Below are 14,573 nucleotides of genomic sequence, written 5' to 3'. Positions count from 1 at the left end.
GTAGAGACAACAAATAATAGATCATAATTAAATGATTTTCCATCATAAATCCTATGACTTTCCCACAGGTACTACTTACCAGGAAAGTGTTATCTTTCTGTGTGTTTGGGTACATTGTTTTTAGGTAATTGTATTGAAATTGATACTTCTTTTTAGGTAGCCTATCACACAATCAGGAGTCATGTCTTGTTTGGCACCTGAACAGGGATGACCTGTCTGACTCAGTGTATACCACTTTCAAGTCTGTTACCATATGCAAGAAATATGAATTACTAGTTATTCATATATCTGTTATCATGTGAATTACTCTGAGTGCAAATTAGCAGAAATAAATGTTACTGTGTCAGATTTTGTCATGTCTATAATAAAGCGTCTGCAGTAGAGCACTGTTTAGTATTGTAACGCTTCATGTACAGCAGAATAGATTTTCAGGGCGTTTGAAGCTTTGGCTGAATTTATTGGGAAGATGAGCTTTTATTCAAATTCCTTTTATCCAAATTGTCATGTCGTCATAAACTTCAGTGGCAGCCAGAATGGATGCAGGAAGAATGCTTTATATTTTGAAAATGCTGAATCTAATTGGTTCCCCCTTTCATTTGGATTCACTGCAAAGTTTGGTTAGCATGCTATATACTTACACCTGATCATTTACCCCTTGCAACTGGTGTCTAAACTCCTTCTGATTTTGCTGCTTGACTGAGAATATTTTTATGTAACATTCAAAGCAGAAGAGTAAAACTATGTATATGTTAAAAAATGCTATGGATTTACTCTTTTTCCTTTTTAATAGATTATTTTTTGGTTCAGCTGCTCTTCAACTAATTCTGTAGCAATGTAAGTGCAAAAGGAAATCATTTATTCCTTTGCAATGTATTTGTTCATGAATGTGATATATAATGATGCACTTCGTTGTATTTTAACTTTTAGCAGTTTTACTAACCTATCACAGATTACTGCATGTGATGGTAAAAAATTCATCCAGCATTTTAGTGCTTTTCACGAGAAATATAAGAGCATTATTTCATGTATTTTCTCAGACAATACCAGAGAAAAATCTGATGTGCAATTCAGTGTAACCCGTACCCTTCATTTTGCACAGTTGTTTCATGTATTCTTTTAACTAATGTTTAATACACAGTGTATATCTGTGCTGAAAGTTCCAGAGATTCAGATCTTTGTTGTTTAAGCTACTTAGAAACTTGCAAACAACTTTCTGTTCCTTTTTAACTTTTTGTTCCATTTGTTCTTGTTAGAAGCTTGGAGTTCTTAGGAACTTTTTTCTAATGTCCATATTGAAGTTTTCTTCCTCTAGTCATTACATTTGTATTTTGAGGCTGTTAAAAACTGCTGTTTTGGGTTTTTTTTGTTTTGTTTCCTCTAGCTCTCCTTGGTTAGCTTAATAGCTAATGCCCTTGATTTCTCCGAACTTGGTGCAATTAAATCCCTCCGAACGTTAAGAGCTTTGAGACCTCTGAGAGCTTTGTCACGCTTTGAAGGCATGAGGGTAAGAAAAAAGGAAACTCTGAAGTAATCTGTGAAATAAATACATAAAAATATGCCTAATGAATTATAAAATCATGCAGAAACACTGAATTGCATTGCTGTTACCAAGGGGGTCAATATCATGTTTGCTTGTATTACTTGTGTATTGCTATTTTTGAAGGCATTATTTCTACATATTTTAATGCAACATTTTATTTGTACATATGTTTTGCATTAAATATTTTGCCTTATTTAGAAAAAAATTCTGATTACTGATGTATATTGTTCTTAAATTTTTTTGTGTGTGTGTTTGCTTACTAGGTGGTTGTAAATGCTCTTACTGGAGCAATCCCATCCATTATGAATGTACTTCTGGTTTGTCTTACATTCTGGCTAATTTTCAGCATCATGGGAGTAAATTTGTTTGCTGGCAAGTTCTATCACTGTGTTAACACCACAACTGGTGAGATGTTCCTACCAGAGGAAATTGATAATATGACTGCATGTGTAAATCTTACAAACAATGCTATGAAAGTCCGGTGGAAAAACGTGAAAGTAAACTTTGATAATGTTGGAGCTGGTTATCTTTCTCTGCTTCAAGTAGTAAGTGTATATATTTTGCTAAATTAATTTCTCAGCTTTAAGTTTTGTAGCAGTAATATTTGATTCCATAATTTTCAGAATTATATTACAATATATGCATGGATACAGTATTTTATTTCATGATTGTGCTCTGTGCAAGTACCCAATCACTACTGTCTTTTCAAATTCTACAGAAATACAGAATCTAGTCAATGAAATGCAGCTAAGGTTAATTTTATTTTATTTACTTGATCTTTTAAGGCATATAGACGTAGATTTTTACCATGATTATCAAGTAGGTACATTCTAGAGTACATCTGATTTTCAAAGCAAAAAGAGAGACCACTATTGATTTAGAAATAGGAGAGGAAGGAAAAATTGTTAAAAACCACTTTTTTCCTTTCTCTTCTTTGCCTGTATTTTAAGTTTGCCTCCCATTTTACTATTCTTATTAGTTGCACTCCAGTCATCACTATTTTTGAGGGTTTTTTTGTTTGGAGATCATGTGGGGCTTGTTTTTAAACTCTAGCCCAGCAGTTGGCAAACTTGCCAGAATCGTAAGCACAAGCTTTCTTCTAGTGGCAGCATCTGTGGAGTGGAGCTGACAGGATAGAAATATCCATTCCTAATCAGGTTGACAAAATGCTTTTGGGAAAATATTTGTGCTCATAAGGACAGAGAAGTTATTCTGTCTTTTAGGCTCTCAAGCAGGTAACTGGTAGTATTGTGCTAGTAGGCTACCATTTGATTGCTGTTGGACTCCAAGGAGGGGCAGTAGCTACTTCAAAATAGCTCCAGGACATTACATAAATTATCAGCCTAAGAAGACCTCAGTGTTTCTGCTTTTGTAGCATGTCTTGCATAGAGTGGTTCAAGTATGTAGTATTTCCAGCAAACTAAACATTTGTACCTTGTTTTTATGTAATATCATGACTCACAAGAATATTTTCCTGGTATATTACAGGCACCTCAATTTATTTCACCAGAACTGATAAGCAATTTCTGAGAAATATTTAAATTCCTGAAAATAATTTCTCATTAAGACTGATATTAACACAACTCCTGCTAACTGGGGTTACTCAGGAAAAGCCAAAAGCTATTCGGGTTTAAACTTCTAGACAGTCTTCTTATGTTTTTGTTAACAGCAAGTGACTTTGTGGAACATCATTTCAAGTACACAGAAGCTACATACCCTATGAAACAACAATTTCTCTAATATGTTGACAAAAGTGTGTTGTTTCTCAAACTCATTCAGATATGGTTTGCTTATTGCTTTGCAGCATAGGAACTGCAAAAACAGATGCAGAATATGAATGTTATAGTATATAGTATTATTATGTAATATAATAATACTATTATTACATTAAATATACCAGTTTAATATTGGTGGTAGTTTTCCACTCATCGCAATGTCCAAAAGCTTGGTTGAGCTTTGTTTGCCACTATAATTTCAAAAGGCAAATTTATTGCATCTTTGAAAAGTTAGAACTTTGTTTATAACCTTTTTCCACTTTCTATCTAGCAGCTCAGCTACTTTGGAAACCCTCAGCTTTGTGGAAACTAAAGGGAGTGGTAACTTAAATGCTGGGTTGTTTCTATATCTGGAGAAAATCCTAAAATGTGTATCTTATATAAGGTAGTAGATAGTATCTACCTGTTTTAGACAGTAGAGTATCTGCGTTCTGTGCCTCTTGTAATAGCTTACACCAAATGCCCTGTGCTTTTTTAAAACTCTTTTCAATTTTGCCACATAACAATCTGTCACAATAGCGAGACACTAGTGTCCATATTAAGACAAACCTGTTACACTTACGGCGTTAATGTTTTTTCTCCTTTACGTGTACTTTATATGTACTATGAGTGCTGATGACGAGAAAAGTATGTTATGTAGAGATAGAGTCATGGAGAGAGAACTTTCATTCTCAATACCTGAACCACAAAGAGATGTTATTTGCAGAGATGTGATGCTATGCACAGAGATGTGACAAATCTATTTCTAGACTTTTGAGAGTAAATGTTGCTGGAGCAGTTCTAAGTATTGATTTATTTCTATGGATGATATAAAAGATGGTTAAATTAAAATCTATCTGTCTTCAGACAGTAAATGTATATTACCTTAACTTTTCTGGTAAACAGTATCTGTCCTTACAATAAAAGTTTAAAATTTTCTTAAAATTTCCTGGGCCTGCTTATCATCTGGACTTTCCTTTAGGACTGTTTGCATATTCTGTCTGAAGAATGCAAACCTGTTTTGGCTGATTTTAAATATAGGCCTTCTCCAGCTTTTTGGTGTCAGAAAGTTTAAACTGAGAGCCAGATTATAAATTGCACTGTGCATCTGTGCATCCCACTTTTATTACTTTATAAATTGCAATTCTGTCATGCTCAGATACTGATTTCAACACATCCCACATAGAATTGGATGAATTTGCATGAAAATAAGATTTTTTTCAGAAATTCTTTCTAAGTATTAGGGATAAATTAAATTCCACAGTAAATTATTTCTTGTGAATATTGCATTCATATTTTGCCACTAACTTTTAATATTTTTTATTTTATTTGGTGCAAATACATTGCAAAAGACAGAGTTTTATAGTTGAGGATGCATATAAAATAAGAGGCTTCTTTTTATTTGAAGCTTTGAAAGAAAATATTAACAAACTGTTTGTTTTTAGGCAACATTTAAAGGATGGATGGAGATCATGTACGCTGCTGTTGATTCTAGAGAAGTAAGTCCAATGTAAACTTTACTGAGCGTAAACAAATACAAGATTCATGTAATGCTTCTTGAGTGGCACTTAAAATATATATAAGAAGAATGTAGAATACTGATAATTTTTTGTATAAATCTAAAATTATAAAGTATTTAAGTGCATGTATTTCAAATAGGTTAAAAAGAAATTTTGTATCAGTGGATCTACATAAAATATCACTACTTAAATGAGTTACCTGCAAGTAACCTAACTAATGAAATTTGGATTCCTTTTGATATTTGCCACTGTGATGGTATAGATTAGGAAATGTGTTTTTGTATATGTCTCCAAAAATAATCCCAATTTGCAAGTGACAGCATCTGCAATAGCTAATCCAGAGTTGTGAGAGTACTGAATGGATGTCTCAAAAAATAAAATGGCTGAATTTTTCTTGTTTTTCTTTTAATGCAGGTATTTGCATCCAGCTCCTGACTTACATAAAATCCATAGTAACTCTTTTGAGGCTTGCCCACTTTTGTCAAATTTAGTAGAAATTAAACAACACATAAAATGTCATTTGAGAAGAACTGGGAGACAGAAAGGGGAGAAATGGCAGCACTAAGTGTGTAATCAAAAACACCTGTATTTCTTAGAAAACTAGGCTAATTAAATAGATTTTCAAGACCAAAGAGTAGGCAAGTTTAGGATATGCTCGAAAACAGCTATTCCCTGGCCCCTGCCCTTGTCAAGGAGTTGCTGTCTGTCTGGATGCAACTTTTATTTCTGCTCAGTCTTCTGTAAATTGTCCTTACTGCTATTGGTGATGTATTGCAATTTTTCTTTGTTAAATAGGTGGGGAAACAGCCCAAGTATGAGTCCAACCTGTACATGTACCTTTACTTTGTTGCCTTTATCATCTTTGGATCATTTTTCACTCTAAACTTATTCATTGGTGTCATCATAGATAACTTCAACCAACAGAAAAAAAAGATAAGTATTCTGATGTTTTATTGTCATAATTGTTCATTGTCATTGAGCATTCAGTAAATATATGCAAGGATCAATATTAGTATCAGAAATTTCTCAGTGACACAAAGGAAAAAGGCACAGAAAGCAACTATTAACTTTTTTTTAATTTAAAAATAGTGAAATAATAGTCTTTACTTTTTAAAGCATTTGAAGTAATTTGAATTTACACTGGTATCTGTGTGTTCTCCACATCCTTCTACACCTCCATGATAGGCTGTACATCAGAAGGTGATGTATCATTTCATTTTTGCTTATTCTTACAGTGCTCTGACAATGCTATGAGAAAACGCAGAGGATTTCTGCTGCAAGGAAATAGGTGACAGGGAAGAAGAGACTATGCAAAACTAGAAATAGTAAAATTGAAAAACAGATCATGTATAACAATACTGTGGAGGCATTATCAATTACAAAAAGACTAATAAAGAAAAGCTGAATCCAGAAAGTGTTGCTTACTGCAAGATTAGAGAGGTTTGGAAAACTGTCTCATGTATTGATAGTGATCTTGCAAAGGAGAGAAATTGTTGACGCGATTTTTTTTTTTTTTAACTGAAACTTGTTTCCATTATTCAAGTGAACACAAGACTTTCAGAACTCCAGGATTCAAATAGATTAAAATGCAGACTATGATGACAAATTAAGTTCTACTTGTTATCTAAATGCATTCTAAGGTCTACAGTAGTCTTATTTTTCTGTACACATTTGGAGCACAATTGTATGGGAATCATAGGCGAAAAAAAAAGGCAGGTGAGCCACTAATTAATAGCAAGGCAGACATAGATTCTTCATTTGTGATTCTAGATGGTTTGTCAAATTTGATTCTTCACACTAAGAAGAGATACTGATAGACTTACTGAGATGGAAAATTCTACTAAATGTTTCTATATACTCTAGGCATAAATCTACACTAAAGACATGCTGGGATGTTCTCTTGTAGCCTTTAAAAAAAAAAAAAAAAAAAAAAAACCACCTCTCCAGAGTGCTCTGTTAAAGTTATCTAAACCTGGCAGTAAATTTGCCAGATAATTGTGGCTGAATAGGTCTAATGGAACATGCTTGTTCATGGTATACTGAAAAATGCTTAAATGTTTTATGGAATCTACAGATCTTAAGAAATGTGTTATCCTTTTGGTGATTATCTTTTTCTCACTTCAATTCTGAGAGGTTTTGACTTTTCCTTTCTTCTCCTTATGCTCTGTAGGGAGAGCATACACAGTTGTACAAATTTATTCTTTCATTTCTTGAGACAATATTTATTTCCAGTGAGGAAATACTAGCCTCTCAGATAGGGACTTTGGTCTGACATTTTTTCTTAGATCTGTTTTCCGTCATAGGTGTGCAATAACTAGTTTGTTCTGATTTGTTTTTCCCCTCACTTTCTTCAGTTTTTCTCTTAGTTTCTCTCTTTCATCCTTTGGAAGGACAGAGAAAGTTGGCCAGTATCATAAAGGTTGCCCATCATGGTTTGTGAGATCAAACCCTTGGAGTCAGGCCGTTTCTTTATCTGCCAGTCTGGTGTATTTGACTACAAGGTGATCTTGAGATTAGAGTGTGCAGCTTCATATGTTGCTTCTTCAGATATTTTGAGTCTCGTCTGCAGACCCAAATAGTAGAAAGGAAGAGCTTGTGGATCCAAAACTGATGACATCTTCATCCCCCTCGTCAATTTGCACCTCCCCTGGCATAATGTCAGGGGCTTCCAGGTCTTAAGAGAAGGTGATTCTTTTTCTTCTGATCCTAGGAGAGGAAGACTAAGGAAGTTAAGTACATGCAATTGGCATTTTTTGGCAGTCTGTATGTAACAAGGTGACCTTACCCATTAATGAGGTGATTATGAGTTCTGTTAAAGTCGTTTGACAGATACTGACATCTTCAGTCATCATGAATCAGGAGGCAGAGAATGGTTCCTGATAAAGGGCTCCTACAGCTATCACAAAGGACAGTGCTGGTAGAAATGCACAGAGCATGCTGTGTGTGGCTACGCAGCAGTATCCCTCTTGTTTTGTTCTGTATTGACATCACTGAGATCCCTTTCTTTGGGCAATGTTGTTGGGATATGAATGGAAAAGACCTCGTGTTGTAATGTACTGTCCCTGTGTAGTTAAATTGTGTCTACTTCTTTAGTTCCTGTGTGCATCCCACTTTTATTACATTAATTCTTATGGGAAAAAATGTTTCACTGTCTGTCAGATTGCTAACCATCATGCTCCCCAAAGACATCCAAGTTGTATCTTGAGAGAGCTATTCTCCCTACGGATAGCACGCTGAGACAATGATGATTTGCTCATTCTTGATAACCATTACATCAGTGAGGGAGCAGAAGAAATCCTAGTTCAATGTTGGTTCCCCCATAGGGTTTTTTTTTTTTTTTTTAAACTTAACCGGGTAAAATCTCCTGACAGATTCACATCACATTTCAGCCATAATCAGTAAATTAATTTCTTGCTTTCTTTCCAAATAGCTTGCTCTCTAGGAATTTAATTATGTTTGAATATGTGGGTTATGAGAAGAGCATGCTATACAGGATCTCTTGTGATTTCTAAATCTTCTTGCAGTAAGTAGCCATAGCTGAAAGGCCTGAGCCCATCTTCATCAAGTATTACTTTCTCACTAAGGCTGACACTGCATTTAACAAAATCAGAGTGGTCTGGCTCACCTGTGACTCTGAAATTCATTTCAGAATGGCACAGCTTTGGAGTCATGCACACTGACTTATAAACAAATGCATGAAAGAGAGAGAGAGGTTGCTTGTCAAAGTAAATGTGTTTTTGAGAGGCATTTCCATATGTGTATTACACATAGCAGTCCAGATACCCTTTTAGTCAGACTGCTGTGTCCTATTGTTCAGGCAAATAAAAAGAAAAGTAAACCCATGCTTATTGATGCCCTTTGCACAAGCAGGGGGTGATCAAGCCACATATGCACTGTGGAAGTACTACGGTGGCAAAAAGTATCTGAACTGAGATACCTGTACTCAGATGATAAAATGTGCATCCTGAAAACTAAGTAACATCAGTAATTTGTCTTCCCTCATATATTCTCCTTGAGGATCTATCAGCTCAAAATAAATCTTTTTACCTTTGATTCTTTTTTTTTTCCTATGGTTGACTGATTTACAATGGTTTTCCCTACATATGTAAATGAATTGTATTTAGGTTGAGTCTATAATTTCCTATGTTTTGTTGATAACAAATAGTCAAAAGCTGTTCCACTTTTTTTTCCTTTCCCTAATCTGTTTTACTTTTCCAGCAAGACTTTTGAAATACACTCATGATCTTTTATATAATTGCTATACTTTGTATTTTGTAGCCATTCGTAAGAATGAACAAGTAGTTCATAAAAATTGTGTTCTGCAATGTTGTGATTTAATATGTTTAAAGGTGTGGCTGTAATTGGTTTTATTTTTATTACTTTACCTTGGAGGTCAAGACATTTTCATGACAGAAGAACAAAAGAAATACTACAATGCAATGAAAAAGTTGGGTTCCAAAAAACCACAAAAACCTATACCTAGACCAGTGGTAAGAATGTGTGTTATTCTTTTATCATCTACATTTGGGAACAAATTGCAGTGGTACATTAACTATCAAAAAATGTCTCCCTTTACTCTAAAATGATTTAGGCATAAAACAACTTAGCCCTTCAAATCAAAGAATCTGAAGAAATATAAGCCTGCCATTTTGGAGGGGAGGCCTACAGCTGGCAAAGAAAAAATTACTGAAGAGTGTTTTTCTTAGATTTTTCAGCCTTTTGCTTAGTTGTATATTTTGGGAGAGAGGAAAAGGATGTTCATTATGTACAAGATAATAGTACACACTTTCTTTCTTCCTCCCGCAGAACAAATTGCAAGGTCTGGTGTTTGACATTGTAACAAAACAAGCATTTGACATCAGCATCATGGTTCTCATCTGTCTTAACATGGTCACCATGATGATAGAAACAGATGAACAGAGTGACTTGATGCAAAATATTTTATACTGGATTAACTTGATCTTTGTTGTCCTTTTCACTGGAGAATGTGTGCTCAAACTGTTCTCACTCCGTTATTATTACTTCACCATTGGTTGGAATATTTTTGATTTTGTGGTTGTTATTCTCTCAATAGTAGGTAAGAAACTCTTATATTCAAAACAAAATATACTAAGATATGTGTATACTAAAAACTTTATTTCTTCCACATTTTCTAGATCAGAGAAATACTTGATTTGAATTTCTCCTGATTTTTTCAGGAATGGAGAAACATACTTTAGAGTAGTAACCTTCTTAATAATTTATACCAATTTTAATATTCTTTTTCCCTAAATATGCTGGAAAAAAGCTAGAATTATTTATAACATAAAATTTACTGACTCTTTCTCCATTTATAATTTCCACTACTGATAGAGTTCTTTATTCATTTTCTTTGTTATGGAAAATGTAAACTGTGATAAAATTTTATCCTTTAAATATGTTTTTGTGTTTCACAGGCATGTTTTTAGCTAAGGTGATAGAAAAGTACTTTGTGTCCCCCACCTTGTTCAGAGTTGTACGACTTGCCAGAATAGGTCGAATCCTGCGTCTCATTAAGGGCGCTAAGGGCATCCGCACTCTGCTTTTTGCTTTGATGATGTCTCTTCCTGCTTTGTTCAACATTGGTCTGCTGCTGTTCCTGGTCATGTTTATCTATGCCATATTTGGGATGTCCAACTTTGCCTATGTCAAGAAGGAAGCTGGTATAGATGATATGTTCAATTTTGAAACATTTGGCAACAGCATAATCTGTCTCTTCCAAATTACCACATCTGCTGGCTGGGATGGCTTGTTAGCCCCAATTCTCAACAGCGGGGAACCAGACTGTGACCCTCATAAAGTTCATCCGGGCAGCTCTGTTAAAGGAGACTGCGGCAACCCTTCCGTTGGGATTTTCTTCTTTGTCAGCTACATTATCATATCGTTTCTGGTAGTGGTGAACATGTACATTGCTGTGATTTTGGAGAACTTCGGTGTTGCTACCGAAGAAAGCGCTGAGCCCTTGAGCGAGGATGACTTTGAGATGTTCTATGAAGTCTGGGAGAAGTTTGATCCAGATGCCACGCAATTCATAGAATATAGCCAGCTGTCTGATTTTGCAGCTTCTCTGGATCCTCCTCTTAATTTACCAAAGCCAAATACAATTCAGCTTATTGCAATGGATCTACCCATGGTAAGTGGTGACAGAATTCACTGCCTTGACATCTTATTTGCTTTCATGAAGCGTGTTTTGGGGGAAAGTGATGAGATGGATGCCCTCAGAATCCAGATGGAAGATCGGTTTATGGCAGCCAATCCTTCTAAAGTCTCCTATGAACCAATTACAACCACATTAAAACGAAAACAAGAGGAGGTGTCTGCTACTGTTATTCAGCGTGCTTATAGATGTTACCTTTTAAGAAAATCAGTAGAAAAAGTTTCATTTATGTATGGCAAAGATGGAGTTGATCTGCCTATCAAAAAAGATACGGTTATTGATAAGCTAAGTTTAAACTCTGCTCCAGAGAAAACAGATATGACTGCATCCACCACATCTCCACCTTCCTACGACAGTGTAACAAAGCCAGAAAAAGAAAAATATGAAGATGACAAATCAGAAAAAGAAGACAAGGGGAAAGACAAAAAAGGAAATAGAAAATAAGACAAAAACAGCTTGTCTGTGATGAGTGTTTACAAGCCTGAGAAGATGACATTCCTGTCAATAGCACTCTCACTGGAGGACTATGCCGAAATGACAAGTTTTTACATACTTACCCTTTGTTATAGTCAGTGCCTATATCAAGACAATGACCCTTCATTTGCAAACTCTCACTCTGTAGCAGGGAAACAATTGCCAGAAGACTAGCTTTTATTATCAGCTAGCAGTAAAGAAGAGGACATGTAAAATTTCTACTCGGACTGTAGGGACCCTTAACGGGATATGAAATTACCAGTCATACTAAGTCTGTATTTTTGTGAAATAAGTGTATTCACTTTGTATGTTTCATCTGCCATATATGTGCTATATTTGTAATTTCTTTTGATGATGTCATTAGCTTTAATTCACATGTTATTATTTATGATTTTACTATGATAAGGGAAAAATACTCTTTCAGAGGTATACAGATGTCAAGAATTTGTATTTATGGCATCATAATGTGAATATGGTTTTCTACTTGCCAGTTCTAAAAACAGAAAACCAAGATCCCAGATTCTTGGACCTCAGGATCTAGATCCAGTCATCAGCAAATGATAATAAAAGGACAGAGTATAGAGAAACAAGTTATCAGAAAACACAACAAGGAGCGTCTGAATTCATAAGGGAATGTTTTTCACAGAAAGGAGGTTGGTAATTTAGTGTCTTGGTTTTAATGTACTTATGTTTAATATTCTTCAGTAATTCATAATTTACTACATAGTGGTACGTCCTCCTATTCAGATCGAGGGATTTAAATAAGTCATGCTACACATGTAGCTCCTGTTCTAAAAAAACATGAAGTTATGGGAAAAAAACATAATTACAGTCAGGATCCAAGCTATCCCTTAATTTCTGAGGGATTTAAACAGATTTTATGACAGAAAAGCTACAAACGTGAAGTTGTGCTTACAGAGAATTACTGAAAATAAACAGAATGGTGGTCTTTTTTTCTCTTTCTTTGTTTGTTTTAATTTCATCAGTGGCTTCCATACTTAATTCTGCAGTCCATCTACGCTTGTTATTTCACATGAATAAATCCCACTTAAGACAGTAACCAAAGCTACATGTATAAATTGATAGCAAAGTACCCAAAGGACAAACATTGCCTTAATGTATATCTCAGGCTGAAATTTTAATATTTTGGAGGGATGGGTCATACAAGAGACAGAAAATATGTACGTCAAAGACCATTTGGACCCCTGTGGCACTTCAGTCATGCTTTCACTGGAACCTTCTCTAGAATGCCAAGGTGACCAAAAGGGTGTACTTAAATCAGCTTTATCTTGCACTATCATTTAGATAACCTGTGTTCTCGTCCAAGCTGACACTATGTATGTAAGTAAAATGCCCGCTGTTATTTAATCAATTGTTTTACACAGTGGTACCTGTTTGAACAAAGAGACAATGACCTAAGTACTGTATTTATTGCATCAAATATGTACCTTAGAAAGTGTAGCTTATAACATTTCAATAGATAATATGATATATTCTGTAATACTCCAGATAATTGGAAAGCTTTAGCTGATGCATGCTTGCTGCTATTATCCTACGGCTGTTGAAATCTAAGATGGGAAGACATGTGAGTGGTAGAATGAAACAAACTGTTCAACCAGACCATCATTCCTCGTATCAGTAAGCAATAGTTTGCTGCTATTTAAGTTTTTTAATCAGTAACATGCAGTGAATAACGAGACTACACAGGACAAATATATTGTTTAACTTGCTTAAAATGTAGGGCTAGAAAAAACTTTTATATATCTATATCTATTGATCTAGCTATATTATTTTGAAAATTATTTTATTTTATAAAATTTTATAATAAGAAACTACAAATACCTTCATGTTATTAGTCATTTTCATTGCTTTCCATCCATGACACTTTACTGCTGGCAAAGCTAAGATACGATGTGAATTGGTAGTTCTAAGTTTCTGCTAATTATATTAAACATATTTTAATAAGGAATAATTTTAAAAGAAATGGACAGTTCTTTTTCTTCTCAGTAGGTTGTTCCTTATATGTAAAATGAGATGGAAGGGTTTCTTTCAAATTCATAGTCCACTCTCTGTCAATTTTCAAGTTAATCTTAGTCATAGAAACATGTTTTTTTTCCAGTCTCCTTTTCTTGTTGATTCATGCTGCAGTAGAAGTGCTTTAAATATAATTTGCTGTACAGAATCTTTTTTCATAAGAATGAATAGTGAACTTGTATAATGGACAGTGGAATACTTTGTGTTTCCTACAAAAGAAATAAAATATAGTTAGGCTCCTTCTTTTACAGAAACTATTGACTTGTAGTGTACTGGTGAACTGCATGCAGAAGTTGTTTTACCAAAAATAACTACATTGCTAACAACTGAAAAGAATAAAGATAACCTTTTTATGTACTTGTTTTAGTCTTTGTGTATTTACTGTATAAAATTAATACAGGTTAACAAGTAATTGTTGTTAAAAGTAAAGGGGAACCACTTTAGTGGTAAGGTGGTTTTAGATGGCTAAATTTAAGAATTCCTTTAGATTTGAAGGGTGTGCAGAAGGATTGAGTCAACATCTTCCATAAAAAACATTAAAATTTCCCCTATGGAAAAACAAGAAAAATAATTGTGAAACATGTCATTCAGTTACCATACAAATAAAATATTGAATTATATTCATTTTTTGTGGTCATTTGTAACTTCAGTGGAATCTGAAACTGCTCTGGAGAACTTTAATAATTGTTCTTGAGAGAGATGTGGATACTGTGCAATGACCCAGCATCCAAAGGCTCTAAGCACCTGAATAGGAACCATATTATCCAAAGCAAAGAAAGTATCTGCATTTTTAAGCCCTCGATTTATGTTACTGTAGGATTTGGGGGTTTATCATTCATAAGCATTGCAGAAGAATTTATACAGTCACATCTAACATTTTTATTCCCTGATTAATGCTCCCTGATTAATTTTGCTATGATTTGGTATTGTGCAGAAGTACAGGATGTTTGTTGAAAGCATAATTAAGTCACTGTTTTTGTTGACTCAAATTCCAAACTTTTTGGTCCTTTGCAGAAAGAGTAATATATTTGCAAATTTCAAATGTGTATATTTGAATAAACTTGCAACCTTTTATA

General features: G+C 34.4%; 1 protein-coding gene and 1 long non-coding RNA gene across 5 annotated transcripts in view; one reads left to right on the top strand and one right to left on the bottom strand.

The window, feature by feature from the left end:
- Positions 1–13,854, top strand: part of LOC112979715 (sodium channel protein type 2 subunit alpha-like) — a 50,846-nt gene extending 36,992 nt beyond the window's left edge. For 3 of the 4 annotated variants that reach the window (XM_064514878.1, XM_064514877.1, XM_026094108.2), the window contains 7 exons: positions 1,382–1,504; positions 1,804–2,085; positions 4,740–4,793; positions 5,610–5,747; positions 9,200–9,304; positions 9,621–9,891; positions 10,250–13,854. In XM_064514878.1, the coding sequence (XP_064370948.1) occupies positions 1,382–1,504; positions 1,804–2,085; positions 4,740–4,793; positions 5,610–5,747; positions 9,200–9,304; positions 9,621–9,891; positions 10,250–11,433 (2,157 nt within the window). In that variant the 3' untranslated portion in view covers positions 11,434–13,854. The remainder of the gene's footprint in view (positions 1–1,381; positions 1,505–1,803; positions 2,086–4,739; positions 4,794–5,609; positions 5,748–9,199; positions 9,305–9,620; positions 9,892–10,249) is intronic. The other variant, XM_064514879.1, reaches the window with a different exon arrangement.
- The window catches only part of LOC135328851 (uncharacterized), a 61,909-nt gene that overhangs the window by 17,923 nt on the left and 29,413 nt on the right, over positions 1–14,573 (bottom strand). The window lies entirely within an intron of this gene.

Source organism: Dromaius novaehollandiae, chromosome 7, assembly GCF_036370855.1.
Source record: "Dromaius novaehollandiae isolate bDroNov1 chromosome 7, bDroNov1.hap1, whole genome shotgun sequence".
Taxonomy (NCBI): domain Eukaryota; kingdom Metazoa; phylum Chordata; class Aves; order Casuariiformes; family Dromaiidae; genus Dromaius; species Dromaius novaehollandiae.
Note: the sequence above shows the minus strand (reverse complement) of the source record. Positions and strands in the feature narration are given on the sequence as shown.